General features: G+C 51.6%; 1 protein-coding gene across 1 annotated transcript in view; it reads left to right on the top strand.

The window, feature by feature from the left end:
* Positions 1 to 25,364, top strand: part of CTCFL (CCCTC-binding factor like) — a 68,139-nt gene that overhangs the window by 38,871 nt on the left and 3,904 nt on the right. The window contains 5 exon segments of the mRNA XM_029613763.1: positions 630 to 779; positions 14,706 to 14,788; positions 14,790 to 14,867; positions 19,820 to 20,002; positions 20,888 to 20,993. Of these exon segments, the coding sequence (XP_029469623.1) occupies positions 630 to 779; positions 14,706 to 14,788; positions 14,790 to 14,867; positions 19,820 to 20,002; positions 20,888 to 20,993 (600 nt within the window).

Raw genomic sequence — 25,364 nt, forward strand, 5'->3', positions numbered from 1 at the left:
CCTACTACCTCATGGATCTCCAATCTCTGCAACTTCCAGTCTGGACCCTGCTCCTCCCCCTTACCCCCCCCCCCCCCTTTGATAACCGCATCACTGAAGCCGGAGAGAGAGCCCTGAGGTGGGTGGGAGGGGAAAGGATTATATAAGATTGGCTAGAGGTAATGGAGGGGGGTGAGTGTTGAATTGATTCAGAGGTCTGGGGGTGGGAGATGAAATCGTAGTTCTGGAAGAAAAGAGAGGTCGGTTGGGCCTAGAACATCCATGGAAGGGTGCTGGTGAAATACCCGGCAACCATATTGACGCTGAGCAGGGCAGCAAAAGATGAAATCCGATACCGACGCCACACGATCTCTGTTTCCCTTAGAGATAACCCCGTGGGGCGAGATTATATTCCAGAATTATATATTTAAAATGAATGGTCTTGCAGTAATGCAGAGGCGCTTTGCAGCTTTTATCCGAGTCAACCCAAAGAGCCCGTGCCCTGCTGGGTGCTTGGTATCCTGGTTCTGAACGGAGGCTTCGCTTTTAATCCAGAATCCACCGGAGGGGGGGGGGGGGGGGGGGAACGTAGAAAGGGCCGAAGCAGACACGATGACAATTCCTTCAGCAGCGTGTTTTGCTTTCTGAAGGTGAAAAGCCGTACGAGTGTTACGTGTGCCTGGCCAGGTTCACCCAGAGCGGCACCATGAAAACGCACATCCTGCAGAAGCACACCCAGAACGTGCCGAAACTCCAGTGCCCGTACTGCAGTACCACCATCGCCAGGAAAAGCGACTTGAGTGAGTGCCAGGGACTGCCAGGCTGGTTTATTTCCCTGTGAGGTGAAAGGGGGCCGGGGGGTTGAGGTAGTTATTCTGAGCCTGGAAGGAGAGAGCCGTTTTACTGGGGGGGGGTGGGGAGAGCTGCTCATCTGCTGCCTTTGCTTCTGTTTCTTTTGAAATCCGTTTTGGGCTGTTCCTGGGCTGCTGTTTATCCGGCTCTTCGGCTGGGAGGGGGGAGGGGCGATGTCCAGACTGCACATTGGGACGCACACCGGGCGTGGGTTTTAACCACCAGCTTCAAGGCAATTCTCAAGCGAAGGCTCGCGCGTGAACTTTACCGATAAAAAAAAAAAAAAAAAATGGCAAAGTCCGTGTGCTCTTGTGTAGCTCTTTTTTTTTTGTGGGTGTGGGGGGGAGGTAAAAAGTCATCGCATAGATCTGGAAATAAAATTCATGCCCAGACTTTTCCTCCCCCAGCTAAACACATCTGGGCGCAGCTGAAAGCGCCACACAGTGGAGAAAAACGTTTTTTAGCTAAGGAACTCCCATTGAAGATTACCGTCCACATGTTTAAATCTAGGATAAGTAGCGCCCCAAAACAGACACCAGTTCAGGCATCAAATATGGGGGTGTCGGAAGGGGATGCTAGTGAGCTACCACCTCTAATGGCCCCCGCCCCTTAACTTTGTCTCCTTCCCCCTCGTGTGTGCTCCGCCCGTCCGGAGGAGGCCCAGCGGGGCAGGAAGTCGGGAGCGAGAGCCGTTGCACGGGGGGGGGGGGGGGAAGAGCCGAGCAGTGTTCCAGGCAAGGCGGGGGCCCTGACGGCGCTTTATCCGCAGGCCCCGGCGGCGATGGACAAGGTCGCTGGGAGCCCTGCGGCCTAGGCGGCTGGGGTTCTCTAAAAAGCGCCCTCTTACCCGCTTCCCTCGCTGAGATAAGGGAGGCCGGCGAGTGGAACTGGTGACGCGGGTGCCACGGAGATTTGGGGAGCTGACGCGGGGATGAATCGGGAGCCGGAAGGAAAATCTGAGACCACTGGTAGGAGGGAGGGGGTTGCTGTTAGCCCCCCCCCACACACACACACACTCACCAAGCTGTCCCCGACCCTTTAACCTTTCTGTTTTCTAGTAACTTTTCTGCTTGGTGTCCTATTGACACAGAATTTGGGGGGATATGAAGTTTCTGACCGGCCACACACACGTGCATGGACGCAGAAAAGCAGGCTGGATTAGTTCCGGATGGATACAACTTTCTCTCTCTTCCGTGCAGTCCTTCTTTCCTTATTTAGCAGGTTGGAGGATATAGAACTCGCTCTGAATACTTTGTTTTTCTGACAGAGGGCATCTGACGTCTCTGGAGTCAAAACTGAGGCATCTTGTCTTAAGAAGGTTCGGCAGCTGCCCTGAGGCGGAGCCAAGCGTCGGTGCCCAGCCCGGTGGGGTAGTTAAGGGGACAAAGGTCCCTGAAGTTACCCAGAGAGACTTCCCATCCAGCGTTCACTCAATTCAGATATCTCCAAGCTGCTGTGGGAGAGACGAAGCTGTCAGTTGAAAAATAAAGAGTCTCGGGATCCCCTTTTGAAGATTTAGCTGAGCGGGGTGGGGGTGAGAAAAATTCTCAGCGATTTGAAATGTTCTGTGTGGCCCTTCTCATATAAAATTTGGGGACCCACCCTGTCTAGGAGGTTGCTTGAACTGTACACGCTCCCCTTCAGCGTGGAAGATAATCAGGGAGCTGGGGTGGGGGTACATAGATGGGAGAGAGACTATACTTTCCCTGTACGTACCCAGATCAGTCCAGACTCCTGCGTTTTGCATCCCAGCCAGCAGATGGAGACAAAGTTTTACTGACACTGCTACATAATCCTGAGTGCCGCCTGCAGTCCCTCGGTATTTCTCTGTCTCCAGCGGATGGTACGTGTTGCAAAACCTGCAGTTCTGGAGTTGAAAAAAAAAAAAAAGAGAGCGAGAGCCGGAATGAAAATCTGAGGGGGGGGGGGGGGGGGTTTCTAGGTCCTGATGGGATCATCACCTCCCCCTGGTCTGAGACAGTCAAGCTGGGGAGTTGGTGACCCGTTAGTATGCTCGGTCCTTAGTTCCATAGGGTGCAAATCTGGTGGTCCAGATCGGCACTCTGACGCAGCTTGGAAGCGGCCTGTTCCCACTTGCTGCAGCTCTGTGTTCCAGCCTAAACCAGGGAAGTATGCTTACGTTGGTTGCTGGTGGTAAAGTTGTTTTAAAGAAAAGAATAGGAGGTTCGAGATTCCCTGCTTGTGGCGGCTGGGTATATTTACGCGCTTCCACTCAGCGGCAAAGCAAGTGCAGTGAGCGGCTGTAGCTGAGGGGGATTCTTCACAGCTGTCGTCGCAGTTGCAGCTCACCCGGGCCAGATTGTGCATGGGCTGCCTATCGGGCAGTGAAGGGTCTTCGGGGAGACCTGCCACCGTGTCAGAGGGAAAACGCGTGCTCGCTCCTGCTCCCTCGGTTGCATCAGGGGTTCGCAGCAGGTCGGGGCTTCTCTCCCCGTCGGAACAGCGGTCATTTTGCAATCTCGGGCGGCTTCGGCAGCATCGGCGGGGGGGGGGGGGGGGGAGGGAGATTCCCCTTCTAGGCCATCTCCAGCGTTTTCGGGCTCTGAAGGGGAGGATTTTCCTGTTGACCCTATTACTAAGCCCACTCAGCCGGTGGGATCTGATTCCCGGGTCCACACGCAGCCTTTTTCCACAGATTTTATTCTGCTGATGAACGAGGCCTATTCAGCTAAGCAGCTCTCCGGGGAGTCGCAACCTGGGACCCGGGCCCGGCCTTCAGAAAATCCGCTTAAGGGACATGAACCTGGGCAGGCCAAAAAGGAAGCGGCCTTTGCCCACCCAGCATGTATTGGGACTTGCCTCGGCGTCGGGAGACGCAGCGGATGATTCGGATGCCACTAAGGAAGCGCCGGGGGGCGCCCCAGAGGGTCGATCCAGATACGGGCGGCGAGGATCAAGTGGCGGCTCCAGAGGAGATGCCTGTCGCCGAGGGAGATGACCCCAGGGTGGTCTTGTCTTTTTCGTGAAGAGGAACTGCGGCCCTCGATTCCTCGGGTCCCCTTGACGGCACGGGATACTGCCAGAGCCGTGCTGCGGGGACATGGTTCTCTTTTTGTTGGGGGGGAAAAAAAAACAAAGGCAAGCTTAACATGGTTGCATTGAAAGGCTCATAAGGTAGAGAAGGATGATGAGACGCAGAAGAGATTAATCAGTGTCGGAGGTGAGATTAACTCGTCAGGTTGTCCTCACTGTTTGAAGCCGAGGAGTAGGCAATTTTATGAGCGTGCCAGGCGAGTGATTGCTGCGGCAATTAAAAAGGGTCAGAATTAAAAGGATTAATCAAATTAATACAGGCTCTGGAGATGCAATTTCTAGGTCTAATTAGACAGCAAAATGTTTTATCAAAGCAGGAGGGCCCCTCCCCAGCCGTCAGTATCCTGAAGTGACATTCAGCAGTGGCCTGGGAGGCGACAGATGGCTGAGCTCACCAAGGTTGCCCCGGGAGCATGGCCGTGGGTCCTTCACGTGAGAAAGGTGCTCGCTGGCCTTAGAAGTCGTGACGCTGCTGGATCGCTTTGCCTGCAGAACAGCACAAGAATACGACAGGTTTTTTTTTTTTGTTTGATTTTTGTCTGACTAAACCTTTTGTGAAAATAGTAAGCGTGCAAATGGAAAACCTTATGACTGGCTTTGCTGTGTTTGCTAGGCAACTCTTTCCCTCTCCTGCTGGGATCTATCAAGGCTGTGTTTCAGCGTAGTACACTCCTCCCACCAGCAGGCGGTGCTCTTCCTTCCTCCACCCTGTGATCAGAGGAGCAGACTCTTGCGCTCATGGCTGGTTCTGTTTGGCTGCAGCCTTGGACGTGGGGAAGTGAGGAGGGAAGAAGACAATGGGAGGGGTGGAGAGGGGGGTCAGAGCTTCCAAGGGATCCTCTTTCTGGAGGGAGACTTCAGGTCTGTCCTGACTTTCTGACACCAGCTTTTACCCATAGCCTCCCCCCACACCCCTGTGATTCTCATTTCAAATGGAAGGAGGACCTCAGATCCCACAATGCACTGGGATGTGTTTGAAAACCAGAACTGGACAAAGGTCTCCTTTTGGAACTGGGTCTGCGGGGCAGCTCTGGTGGGAAAAGAGGGAGCAAGCAATAGGAAAGGGGGCAGAATGAAGAGGCAAAGGAGGGAAGTGTGCCAAGGGGGAAGAGGGATGACAGGAGTGGACAGAGGGACGGGAGGGGGATAGATGAGGGAGAATAGGACAGGAGAGGAGCCAGACAGGAGTGGGGAAAGACAAGGGAGAATAGGACAGGAGGGGAGAGACGAGGAGAGCTTTTACAAAAAGTAATAGTTACCTCCACAGGAAAGAATGAATGAATGAATGAAAAGTCAGAACAGCAGAAAAAGGGAGCAATTGTGTAAAACTGAACCTACAGATTTTATTTTAAGAAGCAAAGAGAGGAGGCAAGGGGATTCGGATCTGTGGATGGACAGGTCTGGAGAGAGGAGCTGAAAGGCTTCCACGTCCGTGGGCTGCAGAGCCATCTTGTGGTTCACGATCCGCCACCGCAGCTCCTGAGTGTTGCAGCAGTCTCGTTGGAAACACGTTTTAGCCTCTGGTTAGATTTCTGTGCAGCATTTCAGCATCGGCGGGTTTGTGCCTCTCAGGCGTGGGGGCGCGTACCGTGTTGTGCTCTGCACCCCCCCTTTGGAAATATTAAACATTTTTTTTTATATGTATTTCCTTAGCTTTAAAAAAAATAATTTTGAAAGCATTTTGCAGCGACTTTAGCGCCCTGAGTCGTTTGAAGGAGGAAACAAACAACCCTTGAAAATTAAGTTTTGCTGCGTCATTTTTACGATCTTTTTTGACGGGCGAAAGATGCGTCCTGAGCACTTGGTGAGGGGGAGTCCATTTCAAGACGGCGGATGCTGTCCCCAGCGGCGCTGCAAGCACCATCTTGACTGCAAAGCTTGGCAGTGCTCACTTCTTTCTTACAGCCACGGTTTCTTTTTTAATTGTAGGAGGTGTCGACCCTGAAAGGCGAATAGGCTGGGCAGCAGCGAGCAGCTTGGCCGGCAATTGCTTTATGCGGCTTTCCTGGTGGCGCTGAGCCCCTTGCTTTCGTATTTGTGCTTCGGCCTCTTAGAATTTCACAGCGATCGCCTTGTGAGGTGGGGGAGCGGTCGGAGAGTCGTATTCACAGCCCCGGATATGAGTTTCTGCCGAGCCGTAGCAGAGATAACTCGTCAGCTTCAGAAAAAAATGAATTTCACGTACTTTTGGTAAGAGGGAGGGAGATGACCTGAGTAGGGTGCACGGGTGACACAGAGGGCAGCAGTATAGAACAGGTGGGCCCAAGAGGTTCGTACCCGCTGAAGGATGCCGTGTTTGTCTGTGAAAAACCTGCCACTGTTGAGCATCCTGTCAATTAAATTTGCAAGGTCTGGCGAGAGCGGATCTGAGCTCCCAGCGCCTTTTACGGTTGCTGCCCACCGATTTACCTCATTCTCCCTCATAGAGAGGATTAGGTCCCTATCAAGAGCAGCGTTCTCTCCAAGCTGCTCGGGCGCGCACCATCCGCGTTCTAACCGTGGAGCCGCGGGAGTCCTGCGGTGACGGCGTCTGCCCCGCATCCAGAACACGGACGGCGGACTCCCACGCGGCTTCGAGGGGAACGTTGGCGAGGAGAGGATCGGCCTAGCAGTTGGGCCTCTTCAAGCGAGGAAATCCCTTCCGCGCGGGAGGCGCACGCTGGCTGGGATTCCCTTTCAGGTGCTCGGGGGGGGGGGGGGGGACCCGGGACCCGCCAGCTCCTTTCTCCCTTCCAGGTGTGCTCCAGCCATTCCACAGTTTAAACTGCACAGGGGGCTCCCACAGTCTGTGGGAACTGCCAGGTTTAACCCACGGGATGGCTGGAAGTGCGCCGGGCAGGGAGAAAGGTGCTCGTGGTCTTCCTTTAGAGGCAACGTGGGAACCAGCCCTTTGTTGTGATACAACTGTTGGGTTGACGTGGGTGGAGTCGGAGCATGTTACAGGGACTGGACCTGCCAAAATAGTCCCCCTCTTCCCCCTCCATGATGTAATTTCTAAAAACCCTCTGCACCCTGGGGTGGATCACAGCCTGCGCTGAGAAGGTTTGCTGAGTCTTCACACTCCGAGTGCAGAGAGCTTTACCAGCTTCAGCTTCACATCCCATTGTGCAACCGGCAAACAAGAACTGCGAACGAGATTGGCATTGATTTTAGGAACGCTGGAAATATCTCGCGCCCCCCCCCCCCCCCCCCACGTCAATAGCTCTAAGGGGCTCACCGACAGCTTGGAGCTGGGGAAAGCTGCATCGGCTGTGTGCTAAGCAGCTGGATGCCAGATGTGGTGGGAGCACACGGGGAGAAGCACCCTGCAGTTTCCAGAGCTGACTTCTGAATACTGGAAAGACCCAGGCCTCGGAGGATGAATGGGAGCAGTGGCCCAGCTTCAGTTCCTAGACTTGGCTCTGACAGGGCTGTGTCTCTCCTTCAGGGGAGAGGACGTCTTGGAACAAGGAGGTCATGAGAGACACAGACAGTGACCTCCTCTGTTCCTGTTCATACCCCAGATCAGTCCAGAATCTTGGGTTTTGCCTTCCTGCCGGCAGATGGAGACAGAGAAAGTTTTACTGGTATCGTACATAACCCAGTGTGCCACCTGCGATCCCTCAATATTTCTCCAGCAGATGGTAGATGGTGTAAAACCTGCAATCTGGAGTGAAAAAAAAGTGCAATTAATAAAGGAAGACAAGATTTCTGGATCCTCCCAGAGGGTTGTGAGGTCCTGGTGGGGCCATCCCACCTGGTTTGAGGTGGATGAGCAGTAGGGGTTGGTGACCCTTCTGGTAGATTGATCCTGAGGTCTGGGGGACATCTGATGGTCCAGATCCCCCATCTCCCACGAGACAGCTTTGGTACCTGCAGGCAGCTCTGTACTACAAGCTGCGATGGAGAAGGTACAGAGAAGGGCAACCAGAATGATAAAGGGGATGGAACAGCTCCCCTATGAGGAAAGACTAAAGAGGTTAAGAACATAAGAAATTGCCATACTGGGTCAGACCAAGGGTCCATCAGGCCCAGCATCCTGTTTCCAACAGTGGCCAATCCAGGCCATAAGAACCTGGCAAGTACCCAAAAACTAAGTTAGGGCTGTTCAGCTTGGAGAAGAGACGGCTGAGGGGGGATATGATAGAGGTCTTTAAGATCATGAGAGGTCTTGAACGGGTAGATGTGAATCAGTTAGTTACACTTTCGAATAATAGAAGGACTAGGGGGCATTCCATGAAGTTAGCAAGTAGCACATTTAAGACTAATCGGAGAAAATTATTTTTCACTCAACGCACAATAAAGCTTTGGAATTTGTTGCCAGAGGATGTGGTTAGTGCAGTTAGTGTAGCTGGGTTCAAAAAAGGTTTGGATAAGTTCTTGGAGGAGAAGTCCATTAATGGCTATTAATCATCTTTACTTAGGGAATAGCCACTGCTATTAATTGCATCAGTAGCATGGGATCTTCTTAGTGTTTGGGTACTTGCCAGGTTCTTGTGGCCTGGTTTGTTGGAAACAGGATGCTGGGCTTGATGGACCCTTGGTCTGACCCAGCATGGCAATTTCTTATGTTCTTAAGTGAAGTAGCCCTTTTTTGCAGTTTGTTCTGGGCTGGGTCGCTAAAGCTTTGTTAAAAATAAAAAAATATATTTTTGCCTCTCATTAGTTTTTTGTTTTTGTACAGTAGCCGTTGCCTATAGTATTCGGAGTGCAGGGCCGGTGACCGACGTTTCTTTCCGAGGTCGGGCGGCAGAGTTCTGTGTCGGCGCACAGCTCTGGGCCACATGTCGATGCCGAACTTGTGGATCGCGGTCATGGCTAAATTGGGCAGACTTGTGCTCCGACTGTTTCCGATGGGGAAGGCACTTCGTTCTAAGCCTGCTGGTGTTTTGCAGGTGTCCAGGCCTGCCACACAGAGTTTCCCTGTCAGCGCGGGAACAGCAGCCATATTAACTTCTATGGCAGGGGAGGCAGGAGGAGTCCCACCGCAGCTGTCTCCTGCTGTGGCTGGCACCAGAGAGGACTGGGCAGGCTTGGACTTGGAGGATTTTCCCCGGATAGGGAGGAATCCAAGGCTTTTTCTGCTGATTTCATTTTGCTTATGCATAAGGCGTATTTAGCAAGGAAAGCAGCAGGGGATCGCTCTAGATCCCAGTCTCTGTCCATGGTTGATCCCCGGTCAATGAAGGGACCTGGATATGCCAAAAGAAAGTGTTTGGTGAGCATGTGGCGTGTTTTGGGGATACTGATGACTCTGAGGATTCTGATGTTGTGGCGGGGATTCCCCAGGAACAGGCATGATGCTGGATCCAACAAACCCAGATGGCCAAAGGGGATGATCCCAAGGTGCTGCACCTTTTCCGCAGAGAGGAACTCTAGCATTTGATTCTGCATGTGCTTCAGGAGCTGGGAATCGAGGTTTCGCAGGAAGAGTCTGACTTGGAGGGAGCAGATCCCGTGTTGGTCGGTTTGCACGGTCCAGCGAAAACTTTTCCCTTTCATAAGTCGGTGAAGAAGTTAGTAGTTCATGAGAGGGGCACTCTGGAGTCCGGCTTAAGGGTTGGCAGAGCAATGGCAAAGCTTTGTCTGCTGCCGGAGGAGAAATTGGAGCTTTTAGCTCTTCCTAAAGATGACGCTTTGGTGTCGGCGGTCACCAAGAAGACCACTATTCCAGTGGCAGGGTCTGCCGCTTTATGAGATGTGCCAGATCGAAAGTTGGAGGTTCACTTCAAGAGGATCTTTGAGGTCTCGGCCCTAGGCATAAGGTCTGTGATTTGCAGCAGTTTTATGCAAAGGGCTTGTCTGTGTTGGGTCCAGCAGATACAGGAGATGCAAGCTACATTGGGGCTGCAGCGCAGTAGGCTGAGCGTCTCGAAGTAGCTGTGGCGTACGAAGCGGATAACCTATATGACCGGACTAGGACATCTTCCAAGATCATGATGTCTGTGATGTCAGCCAGAAGGTTACTATGGTTATGGACCTGGTCAGCGGATATTTGATCCCAATCTCAGCTGGGTACTCTTCCATTTAAGGGCAAGCTCTTGTTCAGCGAGGACTTGGAGCAGATAATGAAGCATCTAGGAGAGTCTAAAGTGCATAGGTTAACAGAAAACAAGCCAAAGGGCAGACAATTTTTTCCTGCTCGGACACAGTTTCGAGACAGCAAGAGATTTTGTTAAACTGCAGCCAGAGCTCAGTCCTGGGGTTATTCCTTTTGGGTGATCGTAATCCATCCTGAGACAACCCTAGTATGGGTGCAGAAGGTGAGAAGTCCTCGCAATGAAGCAAGGACAGTCCACTCTTCAGTTCTGGCCATCAGAGGGTGCTTGGTGCTCTTTTACAAGGAGTGGACCAAAAGTACCACAGACCAGTGGGTCCTAAGTGTGATAAAAGATGGCTACTTGTTAGAATTTACTCGTCCAATACGAGATGCTTACATTGTTTCCCCTTGCATGCCTCACGCCTCATGTTTGCAGCGTCTGGGGGCTATTATGTTGATTCCTTGAGAGGAACATGGAACAGGAAGGTACTCCATTTATTTCGTGGTGCTGAAAAAGGGAATGTTTCGCTCACTTTTGCATTTGAAGAAGGTGAATATGGCCCTCAAGGTTCCTTGTTTCCATATGGAGACCCTGAAGTCGGTCATAGCGGAGGTGCGTAAGTAGTTTGAGGTGTCTCTGGATTTGACAGAGGCTTATCTGCATATAGCCATCAGACCAGAGCACCAGCAGTTTCTGAGAGTCATGATCCTAGGGAAACATTTTAATTTTTGGGCCCTTCCGTTTAGTCTGGCAGCAGCTCCGTGTACGTTCACCAAGGTGATGGTAGTGGTGGTGGTGGCGGCCTTATGACAGGAAGGTGTGCTGATGCACCCATATCTGGATGACTGGCTTATTCAGGCAAAGTCAGAGAGCCTCTGGAGGCAGTCAGTACAGAAGGTGCTGATACGGTTGAAGTCTCTGGGTTGGGTGGTGAATCTAGTGAAGAGTCATTTCGTTTCCTCTCAGACCTTGGAGTATCTGGGGTCTCAATTCTGGGACTATTTGCAAGTCCTGGGCTCTATGGCATTGACATTGGAGCTGGTGCCTTGGACGTTCACTTATATACAGCCTCTTCAGAGGACTCTTCTCTCTCGGTGGAGTTTCATCTTCCTCTTCCACTCGAGGGAGAAGGCAGAGATAGTCTTTTGTAGTGGCTTATTTGTGCCAATCTGGAGCATGGTGTGGAATTAGAGGATTATTGGATTTTAAACATTTAAATTACCATATATATATATCTTTTTTCAACAGAGACAAATGCTTTTTGACAAAGAATGTTATATTCCAAGCTCCTGATGAAGCAGCACAAGCTGCGAAACTTCGGCCGGTTGTTGAGCTAATATTGAAGTAACATCTGACTTTGTCAAAACACGCTCGGCGAAGATCGAGCTCTGTTGCATTAGAATACTGCATATTTGTAAAATCATCGAGGATTTAATGAAAAGTTACAGTAGTACAATACACAACAAAAGAATATTAAGGACTGCCGCAAATGATTAGAAGTCCGGGCGGCTTTCGTTTGAAATACCACAAGAAAGCACGCCGTCAGGCTTGCTGATGCGGCTAGATATACATAAAAAATAAAAAACAAAAAAACAGAAAATTAAAAATTAAAAATTAACAACCAGCTTAATTGGGAAACGGCACGTAGATTGATATTTCCTTTTCCATTACTGATTTGGTTTTTTGTTGGAAATTATTTGTGTTCTTTTTTGAGTCGTGGAATTAGAGGTTCCAGATTGGGTGATACTCACTACCAATGCCAGCCTTTCAAGCTGGGAAGCAGTGTGTCAGGATCAGTAGGCACAGGGCCAGTGCTTAAAGAAAAAGGCTTCACATTCTATCATTTGGTTAGAGACGTGAGTGGTGCGTTATGCTTTGCTTGCCTTTCTGCCACAATTATATGACCATCTGGTGTGGGTCCTATTGGACAATGCGACAACAGTGGCCTACATCAACTGAAGGAGGAGCCAAGAGTCGGGCAATGGCTTAGGAGGCCCAGAAGATGATTCTCTGGGTGGAACAGCACCTGGAGCGGATAGCAGCATCTCACATCGCCAGGGTAGATAATGTTCAGGCAGATTTTATCAGTCGGAGAAAGCTAAACCCCAGGGAGTGGGAACTGTCAGAGCTGGTGATGCATCTCATTCACCAGAGATGGAAATATCCTCATATGGACTTAATGACGACTAGGCAGAACACAAAGGCATTTCGATTTTATAGCCGTCGGAGAGAACACAAGACAGAAGGCATCGAGACATTTTTCTTTATGTGATTCCTCCATGGTCATTGGTGGGCAAGGTGATATGATGGATAGAGAAACATCCAGGCAACATGATTCTGGTGGCTCCAGAGTGGTCACGTCATCCATGGTTCACAGATCTCATCAACATGGCGTAGATAGAGCACTGAGGTTCGGCAATCTGTTGAATCTTCTACATTAGGACCTAATATTTTCAGATCAGGCAGCTCACTTCTATCTCACGCCTGGCTTTTGAAAGGAGTCGGCTAAGAAGGAAGAGATATTTCAAAGTAGTTATTACCACCTTATTGCAGGCCAGGCAATCCTCCACATCCTTGGCATATGTGATGATTTGGAGGGTCTTCGAGTCCTGTTGTATTGTTAATGGGGTGTAGCCTGTCAGACTACTGTATCACATATTTTGAGTGTTCTGCAGGAGGGTTTGGTCATGGGTCTGGCCTTTAATTCTCTGTGGGTACAGGTAGCGGCTTTGGTCTGTCTCTGGGGTAAGGTGCAGGAATATCTTCTATTTGTACATCTGGATGTCATACGTTCTCTTTGAGGAGCTAAGAATTTGCGTCCTCTGTTGTGAAAGATCTGTCCACCTTGGAATCTTAATCTTGTGCTTAGAGGAATGTGTGAGGTTCCGTTTGAACCACTGAGGATGGCAACTGTAAAGGATTTGATTCTTAAGGTGTTTTTTCTGGTGGCTATTTGTTTAGCCAGGAGAATTTCGGAGCTCCAGGCTTTGTCATGTTAAGAACATGCCATACTGGGTCAGACCAAGGGTCCATCGAGCCGAGCATCCTGTCTCCAACAGTGGCCAATCCAGGCCATAAGAACCTGGCACGTACCCAAAAACTAAGTCTATCCCTTGTTACTGTTGCTAGTAACATGAGATAGACTTTCTGCAGATTTCAGTCGGGGGTCTTGTTATGCACGATGCCTTCTTTTGTGCCTAAGGTGATTTCAGCATTCCATCTTAGTCAGACAGTGAAACTTCTGGATTTTGATCCCTTCTCGCCTCATACAAGAGAACTTAGGCTCTTGGATGTAGGCGTGCTTTGTTTATTTATTTAACATTTTTTATATACCGAAGTTCTAGCAACAATGTTGCTAATCACTTCGGTTTACATATAACATTGGAGTGACTTAACAAGTGTGTCTTACATGGAACAAGAAAATGAACTTGGAGAAAATTGAATAAATACTAATAACAAGGTATCTGAAGGTTGCTAATGATCTCTGGAGGTCGGATCACCTCTTTGTACTATGGAGCGGTCCAAAGAAGGGATGTAAGGCATCTAAGGCTACAATTGCGCGTTGGCTAAAGGAGGCAATTGGCTCGGCTTACATATCTAAGGTTTGTCCTGTCTCTGTGGGATTAAGGGCTCACTCGACACATTTTCAGGAGACCTCTTGGGCCAGGTCACAACAGGTGTCTCTGCAGGAAATTTGCAGGGAGGCTACTTGGAAGTCGCTGCGCACTTTCTGCGTGCGGGACTCTCCAGGTCCTACTCGGGTTAGGGGAGCTTAGGACATCCCAGGAGTCCGGACTGATCTGGGGTGTGAAAAGGAAAGGAAAATTGGTTCTTAACTGCTAATTTTTGTTTCTGGAGAATACCACAGAACAGTCTATGGGAGGGAAGGGTGAAGAGTCTACCACTCATCTTGATGGTTTGTCGGTCGGTACAGACCTAGCTTTACTTTCTGGGATCGAGTTTCCATTTGGTAACAACGTCACCTTCCCCTTGCTCATTGTGGGGGTTTGCATTCAAGGTTCTGAGTGTTGATATCATCTTGGCTTGGGTACAGGTCAATAATGAGGAACTGCAGGAGGCACATTAGATTATGTAGCAATGTCAGTAAAACTTTCTCTGTCTCCATCTGCTGGCAGGAATGTAAAACCCAGGAGTCGGGACTGATCTGTGGTGCTCCAGGAACGAAAATTAGCAAGTAAGAAACAGTTTTCCTTTTTCATCTTAAACCAGTGGTTTCCCCATTTTTTTCAAACCCTGCTCCTTGTTTCCTGTCCCGTCCCCCCTCCCCCCAGCATGTGCTTTCCCTGTGCGGTATCCTATAGGTGTTACAGTATTCTTGTCCTGTGGACCCGGGGATAGAGGAAGAACCTGGGATCAGAGTGGGGGGAGGGAGAGAGAGGAAGGAGGGACTGGCTTGGGGGGCGGTAGGATTGGGGAATTAGAAATATATTGTTTTCTTAAACTCTGAGGTGGTGTACAATGATTTCAGTTCTGTCATACTTTTAGGCACGCTGCAGTATATTCTATTTATCAGAGCATTAATCTGCTTACAGTACAGTTTGCCTTCTGTCCACCCAAATTAACCCCAAAACATACCCAGAAAAATGAAGAGGCAGTTTGTGCACTGATTTTCTCCTGTTTTTAAATTGCAGTTGCTATAGTAAGTGCTGAAAAATTCCTGGGGAAAAAACAGAATAAACTTTAAAGTGAAAAATGCTTATCCCCGAACGGCCTTACGAAAGCTCAGCCTCTGTCAAACTGTTCTTTCCTTTTTTTTTTTTTTTTGGGTGGCTGCTTCAGGGGTTCACCTGCGAAAGCTGCACAGCTACGTGGACTCGGGGATGAAGTGCCGTTACTGCGACGCTGTCTTTCACGAGCGCTACCCCCCTCATCCAGCATCAGCGCGGCCACCGAAACGAGAAGAAGATCAGGTGTGAGCAGTGCAGCTACGTCTGCAAGCAGGTACGGCCTCCCTCCTTCTCCTCCTCCTCCTCCTCACTGCCGGGGCGGGAGAAGGGGTGAAGGTGCGGGCACCTGGGCCTTTTCAGATCAGCGCCTACCAAGCCTCGAGCTGAGAGATGGTTTGCCTGTTCCAGAGAAGCCTTTCTGCCACCTGATGGAAGAGGTGAGGGAGAGAGGGTGGCGCGTGGCCCAGGCCAATCTCCTCCTCAAGGCAGGAGGAAAAAGGTGCAGGGGATGACTCTTCCCAGAACAGAAACATAGATCCGACCATAAATGTAATGCTGGCCCTAGCTGCAGGAGGAACCAGGTCTAGGAATCAAACCCAGGATTCCTAAATAACCACTGTTGTCATTTTAAAAGGTGTATTTTGTTGAGGCGGTTACTACCCTAAACCAATCAAGCCTGATATTTCACCTTGAATGCATATCCAGCATGGCTCTCTACTTCAGCAGCAGGAGGGGAATGAGGAAAAGAGGATTTACATCCAGACAGCATCTAACAAGCATTGATCTGAGCAGTATGAGTATTCAAACATCGGGGTAACTTCTCATTACGAAGGTTACTACCCTCAAACATTAAGCCTTATACTTCACTTTGATGCAGCTCCAACACTGTTCTCTGCATCAGTGGCGGGGGTGGAAGGAAATAGGGCCCTGAACTCAGCGGTCGGGGTAACAAAGGTATGGGAAAATAAGTGTGAGAGCTTGCTGGGCAGACTGAATGGGCCTGTTGGTCTTCTTCTGCCATCATTTCTATGTTTCTATGGTTTAGGCCACAGCTGTCGCGTTGTTGGACAAGGCTCTGACTGCACATTTGCGTAGAAGAGGAAGAAACTCTTGCAGGGCTAACTGTACCGCTCTCGTCTCTAGGCGATTGACGGACCAGGCTGCTTCCTCCTCTGACCATTGGCCTTGCTTCAACTGGGATTGACACACATCTCCCCAACCGGAGAGACTGGCGACGGTAGTCACTACCATCCACTGAGGCACCTCAAGGTCCACCCCATGGCCCAAATGTTCCCGGCCAAGCCATCATGAAAGGCTGGACCTGTCAGGCTGTAGAAGTGGTAGTGGAAGATGAAACTGCTCCGAAATCGGATCCCACCGGGATAGTAAAGCTCTCTGTAGAGGTCTCATATGAGCAAATGCCCACGGGACCAACTCCAATGTCGAGAACATGGAACCAAGGACCTGCAAGTAATCCCAGACCTTGGGTACTCAGGCCTCCAACTGGTTCCGAACTTGATATTGAAGCTTGACTATCCGCTTCTCCGTGAGAAAGACCTTCCCCACTCGGGTATCGAAACGCGCGCCCAATAACTCCAGAACCTGCGAAGGAGAGATGTGGCTCTTGGACAGATTCACTATCCATCCCGATGAAGTCAGGTGCTGCACCACTGCTTCCACAGCTCGTCTGCAAAGGACTTCCGACTTCTCCCGGATGAGCCAGTCATCTACATATGGGTGGACAAATACGCCCTCCCTTCTGAGGGCTGCCGCTACCACCACCATTATCTTGGTGAAGGTCCTCAGGGCTGTCACTAGCCTGAATAGGAGTGTGCAAAATTGAAAATGCCTCCCTAGGATCATAAACCGAAGGTACTTCTGATGGTCCAGGTGAATCCCTATGTGCAGATAAATCTCCGTCAGATCCAAGGAAGCCAAAAACTCCCCCACCTCTCACCGCTGCTATGATGGACCTCAGAGTTTCCATCCAGAAATGGGAAACGTTGAGATCCACATTCACCTTCTTTAAATCCAGAATGGGACGAAAGGTTCCTTCTTTTTTGGCAACACAAAATAAATGGAATAACACCCCGTCCCCCGCTCATCCTGGGGGACAAGAACAATGGCCCCCAGCTTCCACAGGCGTTCTATAGTCTGCAGGACAATTAGCTTCTTCTCTTCTGAGACGCAGGGAGAAGCCTTAAACAGGCTTCTGAGCGGCCGAGCAAATTCTAAAGCATAGCCTTGACCTATCACGCTTAGAACCCACTGGTCCGACATGATTTTGACCCACTCCTTGTAAAAATGAGTCAAACGACCTCCTATGACAGGGACTGAAGAGTGGGCCGGCCTCATCTCATTGCGCATGGTTAGCACTGCCTCTGTCTTGGCCGGAGCCATCACGGCCTGCTCTGCGCCCTTGAAATGGCTGGGCCCAGGTCTATGACCTCCACGAGGTCTGAATTTGACCAGCTCCCGGAGCCCTACTCTGACGGAAACGCCTTTGACCTCGAAACCGAGAGCACATTGGGAGAAACCTTTGGACCCCCTTCGGCTTGTCTTCCGGTAGCTTGTGCACCTTGTTAACTCTCAGCTATTTTATCAACTGTTCCATGTCTTCTCCAAACAGAAGCTTGCCCTTAAAAGGGTAACGCTCCTAGCTGAGTCTTTGACGAATCGTCTGCTGACCATTTTCTTAACCAAAGCAGCCTCCTGGCTGATACTACGGACATCATGGTCCTGGAAGACGTGCGAATGAGATCATACAAAGCATCCGCCCCGTAAGCCACCACAGCCTCCAGTCGCTCCGCCTGTTTGGACTTCTGAGGTGACATGTCTCTGGTACTCTGCAACTGCTGCACCCATCTCAAACTAGCCCGGAGCATAAAGCTGCTGCACAGATGCCCAAGGCAGACACCTCGAAAATCTTAAGGTGCACTTCAAGCTTTCTGTCCTGGAAATCTTTAAGAGCTGCCGCGCCAACTACCGGAATGGTGGTCCTCTTTGTAACTGCTTAGACTGAAGCATCCACCTTCGGCATCCTCAGGAGCTCCAAAGTGTCTTCGGGCAAAGGATAAAGCCTATCCATGGGCCTACTAACCTTAAGGCCAGTCTCTGGAGTATCCCACTCCCTGACCACCAGCTCCTTAACCGACTTGAGAAATGGGAAAATCGTGGCTGGACCACTCAAGCCAGCCATGACTGGATCCAATTCCTCCAGGTCCCCCTGCTCCTGTGGGACGGAGATCCCTAATTCTGCCAGAACTGGCTGGATGAGGGGCTGAGTTCCTCCCTCTGAAACAGGCGAACCACCTTAGGATCGTCGGGACCTTCCCTGCGTCCCCTTCCGGATTTTGAGGCACACAAGACAGATCAGGATCCCGAGAACCATCCCTTGGTTGCAACCCCCGTTCAAACTCCTCTGAAGAACCTTCCTCTGTGGCCACAGACCCAGAAGGTCCCAGGACCCTTTGAATCCTGGTGGCCCCAGAAAACCTGGACTTCTTCCTGGGAGGAGGATCTGTCATTCCCTACTTAGGAAGGGGCTGCTCCGTGGCCTTGCAAGCTAAAAAGGCTTTCTATAGCAAGAGCACAAACTCGGGCGAAAAAGGGGAGGCACCATCAGAATTCTCTTCCAGAGGATCAATGTCCTCCTCTGACTGCTCCCCGCGGGCCCCCCGGGCCTCCTCGGAGCTGAACTTGGCCGAAGAAAGTTCAGGCAGCTGATCCCCTCCCCTCGCTGCAGCCTTCTCCTTAGCAGCGAATGTATTCAAAATGGCCGCCGTCCCCACGCTCAGCCCCTCGCGATGCAGCTTTCGGCTCCCCGGAGTCACGCTGCCTCAAAGCTGCCGCCGCAGTACTTCCCGATGAGCCCTCTCCGCCAGAGAGGCAGCGGGTACAGCAGCCGGAACGAGAGAGGCGTGTGGAGCTGTCCCCACACGTGGCGCATTGGCACCCCTTCGGCATGGCTTAGACCGCGTGGCAGATGCCCGGAGGGCGGAAGGCAGTGGGAGAGCCGCTAAGAAATTAAATCAAAGCTGACCTCACCACCACTGGCGACGGGGAAACTGAAGCACAGGAAACGCACACGCTGCTCTTGAAAATCTTCTAGCAGCCAATTCTTTTTTTCTTTTTTGTAACTTTATAAGAAATGGACAAAAAAAAAAAGAACGATCTTATCTGGAAAGTGGCAGAGGCTTCTCCCAATCCTCCTGGAGATTAAGGAACTGGACCACCAGCTATCACCTCAGGCGAAATCCAGAGAGCAATGTAGGGTCCCCAGCCCCTGCTCGTCCGCCCCTACAACCAGGAGGGATGGTCCCACCAGGACCTGACAACCTCCTGGGAGGGAAATTTCTGCTCTTCTTAGCTTAATATTTCTTCTTCTCTCTTTTTTTTTTTTTGGGGTACAGAACTGCGGGTTTTGCACCACCTCCATCTGCCGGAGACAGAGAAATACTGAGGAGCTGCAGGAGGCACACCGGGTTAAGAGGCGGTGCCTGTGAAACTTTCTCTGTCTCCACCTGCTGGAAGGGAGGCAAAATGCAGGAGTCTGGACTGCTCCCGGTACATGCAGGGAAATGGTCTTTCCCTGTACGTACCAGGATCAGTCCAGACTGCTGGGTTATGCCTCTCCTCCAGCAGATGGAGTCAGAGAAAAGCTGAAAGCACCCCCTAGATATACTGGTGTGCCACCTGCGATCCCTCAGTATATCTCTGACTCCAGCAGATTGAGAGGCATAACCTGCGGTCCCGATCATCTCTAAATTTGAGTTTGGTTATTCAGGTTTGACTTTTTGCTGACCTTTGACCAGATCAGTTTCTTTTGCTTAAGGTAGTTAGATCAGCGGATAGGTTTGGTTTCTGTCCTTTCTTTTCACATGCGCTGGGCGAAGTTCTGGTTCTTGGCAGGGCAGTGCCCTAAGGCCTATTTCCCGGAGATAGTGATCCCTTGGGACCAGGGGGGAGTATTCACCTTTTTCCTCCATCGGGTTTCTATGTTTCTGTTTTGAAAATAGCAATTAAACCGCACCAGCCAGCCCAAGTCCTTGGCAAACCGCCACCCCCCCAAAAAAAACAAACCCACCCCAAACTCCTTACCAGTCCCCATCCCACTCCCTCCCCCTGCCACCATCAACAACTGATGAGAAACTACCCGCCAGAGCGCCCTGGCATCAGAGCGCCCCCCTCAGCCAATGGCGCTGTGTTTTCTTCCCGTGACTGCAGGAGTCTCACATGACCGCCCACCGGCGCACACACACCGGGGAGAAGCCGTTTTCCTGCTCCTGCTGCGGCAAATGCTTCAGGCAGAAGCAGCTGCTGACCCTGCACTCCAAGAGGTACCACGACCCCAACTTCGTGCCCTCCCTCCACAAGTGCGTGGTGTGCGGAAAGAGCTTCACTCGCTGGGTAAGGGTCCACCCGCCTGCGGGGGATCGATCCGTTCACACCTCCCCCACCCCACCCCCGAACCCTCCTTTTCGGCACGACTAACCCAATGCTTAAGCCGTCACGGCCCCTGCGGGCGGAGGAGAGAGGGCTGTGTTCCTGCTCTCCGGACCCTCTGCTGAGGGGGGGGAACGGCTATCGAACATCAGAGCGGGGAGGAGAGGTCAGAATTAAGGGGACTTTTTTTTTTCCATAAAAAGATGTAGAGACACCAGAAAAGATGATCGAAAGGAGCGGCAGCAGCAGTGTGAAGAGGCAGACAAGATGTCTGCTGAAAATCCTAGCCAGTACTTCTGTCCTGAGGCAGGACGGTGTTTGTAGGGATGGCTTCCGACTTAAGCTCTAGAAGGAAAGGAACCGGGTTGGGGGTGGGAGGCACTCCTGAAATAAAATAAAATCAGAGAGGAAATTCATAAAAAGGGACATTTCGAGTTTGATTTCACACCTAGGGAGACGATGAGCCCTTCAGCACCGATAGCTACGAGCCTGACTTTGCTCCATCGCCTGAACTTCCTCGAGTCGGCGGAAGGGTTGCCCTGCAGCTTTATCCCCCCCCCCCCCCCTCGAGACCCTGCCCTGCTGTCCCGGGACCCGTGGCTGCGAGACACCCTGCCTCGTGCCAGCTGTTCTGCATCTGGAACGTAGAACGTGTGCCGGGTGACGCCCGGTGCCTCGACAACCCTGCCACGGCCCTTTACAGAGCCCCGGGGTGCTCTGACGGCCGCACTGAGCCAGGGATCCGTAACAGGAAGCTGGCCTGATCTTCTGCGCGGCCTTCGTTTGCTGGCTTAAATCTTCGGTCTGCGCCGAGGATGCTGGACTGACTGGGATCTCTCTTGCCTACAGAATAACCTCTGCAAGCATGCTGAGAAATGCAGTCTGATGGCGGGAAGAGCCAACGTGCTGGAGACAGAACGCCTAAGCAGAAGAAAGGGAGGGACCGGACGAGAAGGTATCATTCTATTTAAAAAAACAAAAACATTCGAATGGCACTCCCTAATACACGCTTAAATTATTGGACTACTAGACTAGTTTGTCTGCATGACTGGCTAAATGGGGGATGGGGGGTGGATATTCCGTGGTTGGGTGGAGAGAGAGAGAGCAGGCTGAGTTAGTTAACCTAGCTATGCTTCCCTTTCTCAAGTGTGACTCTCCTTTGAGGAGGAAAATCGGTAGAACTAGTCCAGTACTTGCTCGTACCTTGCTGGTCTGGATCCAGGTTCAAAAGTTTTGGAAGATGAATGGGGAGGTCTTATCACCCATAGCACCGGTATTTGGAATTCCTGAACATACCCAGACCAGTCCAGACCAGTGGGTTTATGCTTCCCTACCAGCAGATGGAGGCAGAGAACAAGGGGGGAACCTAATCATTCCGGTGCGCGGCGGCTTTTATTTTGCTCCGGGCAGCTGTTTTTATTTTTAGCTCTCCCGTCTTCTTTCTGCCGCCGCTCTGACTGCGTGGTGCTGAAAGGATTTCTGGCGGGATTTTCTGTGTGTCAGCCCTGACTTGCAGCTCATCTTGAGTTTTTTTTTTCTTTCGCGCGCACACGCTTCCCGACCTTTCCACGCTCTTTTGCAGGTCGCACGGCAGAACGGCCTGGTTTGGCCACGAGGTGCAGCCTCTATCGGAGCGGGGGGCGGTAGAGTAGCGCGGATGTCTGAGAAACCACGTATTGAGGCCTGTAGGGCCTGCGGGACCTGGTCAGCCCACCTTAACTCCCTTTCCCTGTGTACTGGCTGTGCTTCTGGGGGAGGGATCCTCCGCTAAGGGTCCTAAGACCCGGAGAGCCTCCCAGTCCGCGGGGGGGGGGGGGGGATCGCTGCTGGGGAGTCCCGACGGACTGCAAGTCGGGTGACTCTCCTCCACCTCTCTCTCCTGCAGCGCGGATTAGTGAGGATGGTGTTGAGGGGGGGGGGGGTCTCCGAACCCAGCAGCCCTGAACAGGTTTCAGAGGGCCTGGTGGGGTTTTCCCCAGAATTTGTGCTGCTTATGCATGAGGCCTTTTTGGCTTGTAAAGCAGCTAAGCGGAGACCCAAGGAGCCATCTTCAGGACCGTCCTCAAGGGTGTTCTCGGGGGGGGGGGCCCCCCTGAACAGGCATTGCAGGTAGTGGAACGCTCGTACAGAGCGGGACCCTACAGATCTGGAGGACTCTTGACGATCCATTAGATGAGGGGGGTGGCCTCTCCAGCTTCTGATCTGGAGGGAGATCCCGATGGGGACCAACATCCTGAGGATGGCAGCAAGGATGACTTGGACCTCGCGGAAGTGGCCGGAGCTGAGGGTGATGATCTCCGGATGGTGCGCTTATTTAAAAAAGAGAACCTCTGGCCACTTATTCCTCAGGTGTTGGAGGAATTAGGAATCAAATTGACTCAGGAGGAGTCTGACAACGAGGGTGTTAACCTGGTACTTGATGGTTTGCAAGGTCCTCCCAGTGCCTTTCTTATTCCAAAGAAGATCCAGAAGCTCATTAGTCAAGAGTGGGACTCCCCGGAAGTGGGCTTGAAGGTGGGAAGGGCCATGTCAAAGCTCTATCCCCCATTGGAGGAGCACTTGGATTGACTTAAAATGCCTAAGGTCAATGCGGTGGTATCGGCTGTGACCAAGAAGACTACGATCTCAGTGGCAGGGGGGGAAGCCCTCAAGGATATCCAGGATCGTAAACCGGAGGTTCAGTTGAAGTGCATGTTCGAGGTTTCAGTGCTGAGTCTCCAGGTAGTGGTGTGCACTAGCTTGATGCAGCGTGCTTGCTTATGTTGAATCCAGAAGCCGCAGGAGCAGGCGTCTCCCCCACACAGGCAGCCCGTCTGGAGGCTGGGGTGGCCTGTGTGGCAGATGCTTTGTATGATCTGGTGCACACTATGGCTAGGAGTAAGATCTCGGTGGTGGCAGCGCAGTGTCTCTTGTGGCTGTACAGTTGGTCGGCGGACATGTGGTCTAAGACTCAGTTGTGTAACCTTCCCTTCAAGGGCAAACTGCTTTTTGGGGAGGACCTGGACCAGCTCATGAAGTCTCTGGGAGAAACCAAGGGCAATAAGTGACCGGAGGATAAGAAAAGCATTGAGAGGAGCTTTCCCGCACACTCTCGGTTTTGGGAGTTGAGAAGATTTTGGCCCAGTAGAGGTTCTTCGTCAGCGGGGCAAAAGCCATCATCGAATTGTCAGCAGGCCTTTCAGGGGGTTAACCGTTCCTCCAGAGGCGGCTCTGGTCAGGGGACTGAGGTAGCAAGCCGTCCTAATGAAGCCGGTTTTACGAGGAGTGGGTCAGGATTACCTCTAACCGGTGGATTCTGGAGGTGATAAGAGATGGTTACGCCTTAGAATTTTCTTGCCCGCTCAACGACGCCTTCCTGGAGTCACATTGTTCTTCTCGAAGCAAGCACGACGAGGTAGAAGAAACTCTGTGCAGGCTGCTAAGCTTGGAGGCCATCCTCCTGGATGAGCGGGTGGCAGGGAAGGTATTCCATCTACTTTGTGGTGCCAAAGAAGGAGGGCACTTTCCGTCCTTTCTTCGACTTGCAGAAGGTGAACTTGAGCTTGCGGGTGCTATGCTTCCGGATGGAGACTCTGCGTACGGTGATTACGGCCATCCGTAAGGGGGAATTTCTGGTGTCATTGGACCTCACTGAGACCTATCTTCATATTCCTATCTGAAAGGAGCACCAGAAATTCCTGCGATTCAAGGTGCTGGGATGGCATTTCCAGTTTCAGGCCCTTCCCTTCGGACTGGCCACGGCTCCTCGCACTTTCATGAAAGTGATGGTGGTGGTTGCAGCGGCCTTGCGGCGGGAAGGAGTGTTGGTTCACCCATACCTGGACAATTGGCTCATCCAGGTGAAGACAGAGGAGGAGTGCACTCATTCGGTGCAGCAAGTGAAGCAGCTCCTGAGCCCACTGGGTTGGCTAATCAATGTGGTGAAGAGCCATTTGGTACCCTCTCAATCTCTAGAATACTTGGGGGCATGCTTCGATACCCAGCAGGGCAAGGTATATCTGACAGAGTGACGAAATTGCAGGAGCAAGTTTCCCGGTTGCTGCATCTCCCAATCCTGAAGATCTGGGATTAGCTGCAGGTGCTGGGGTCTATGGCATCGAAGTTGGACAAGGGAATGTCCCTCGAAGTTCCGGATTGGGTGGTGCTGACCACGGATGCAAGTCTCAAAGGCTGGGGAGCAGTGTGCTTGGGGTGTTCGGCCCAGGGTCTTTGGTTGATTGCAGAGAAGACTTGGTCTATCAATCGCTTGGAGACAAGAGCGGTGCACAGGGCTTTGGAGGTGTTCCTGCCCCTGGTCCAGGGTCAAATGGGTTCGAGTGTTGTCGGACAATGCAACGACAGTGGCGTACATCAGTCACCAAGGAGAAACAAGAAGCCATGCTATGGCTCGGGAAGCTCACCTGCTGTTTGCCTGGGAGGAGCGCCACCTCGAAGGGATCGCAACCTGTCATGTCGTGGGACTGGACAATGTGCAGGCGGTTTTCTTAAGCCAACAGCAAATGGATCCCAAGGAGTGGGAGCTGTCCCAGGAAGCCTGGAACCACATTTGTGCCAGATGGGCAGACCTGCAGCTGGATCGAATGGTGACAAGGGCCAACTCGAAGACATTAAGGTTCTTCAGTCATAGAAGAGAAGTCAGTTTGGTAGGCCTAGATGCTCTCGTGTGTCCTTGGCCAACGGGGCTTCTTCTGTTTGTGTTTCCTCTGTGGCCTCTCATAGGGCGAGTGCTGTGTCACATAGAAATGCTTCCAGGACCAATGGTTCTGGTCGTGCCGGAGTGGCTGCGTCGCCCGAGGTTTGCGGACTTAGTCATCTGGCAGTAGATGGTCTTCTTCGGTTGGCTCATCTTCAGAGGTTACTACATCAGGGCTCTGTATTTTCGGATCAGGAGGATCGCTTTTGTCTCGCGGCTTGGATTTTGAGAGGCAGCAACTGGGCATGAAGGGTTATTTGGAGCCGGTTATTTCTATCCTGCAGATTTTGTTCTTTCTGCAGCATGGTCTGTCCAAGGGCCTAGCTTATAGTTCTCTCTGAGTGCAGGTTTCAGCTCTGGGTTGTTTCAGGGGCAAGGTTTGGGGAAGGCCTTTGGCGTCTTATCTGGATGTCATTCGTTTCCTCAAGGGAGTGAAGCATTTGAAACCTCCGGTTTGCAAGGTCTGTCCAGATTGGAATCTTAACCTTGTCCTACGGGTTCTTGTGAACCTCCCTTTGAGCCTTTAGGTTTTGCCTCCTTGAAGGATCTTACGCTAAAGACAATGTTTCTGGTCGCAATCTGCTTGGCCAGGCATATTTCAGAGCTTCAGGCTCTTTCCTGTTGCGTCCTTTT

Source organism: Rhinatrema bivittatum, chromosome 8 (assembly GCF_901001135.1).
Source record: "Rhinatrema bivittatum chromosome 8, aRhiBiv1.1, whole genome shotgun sequence".
In the NCBI taxonomy this organism is placed as follows: domain Eukaryota; kingdom Metazoa; phylum Chordata; class Amphibia; order Gymnophiona; family Rhinatrematidae; genus Rhinatrema; species Rhinatrema bivittatum.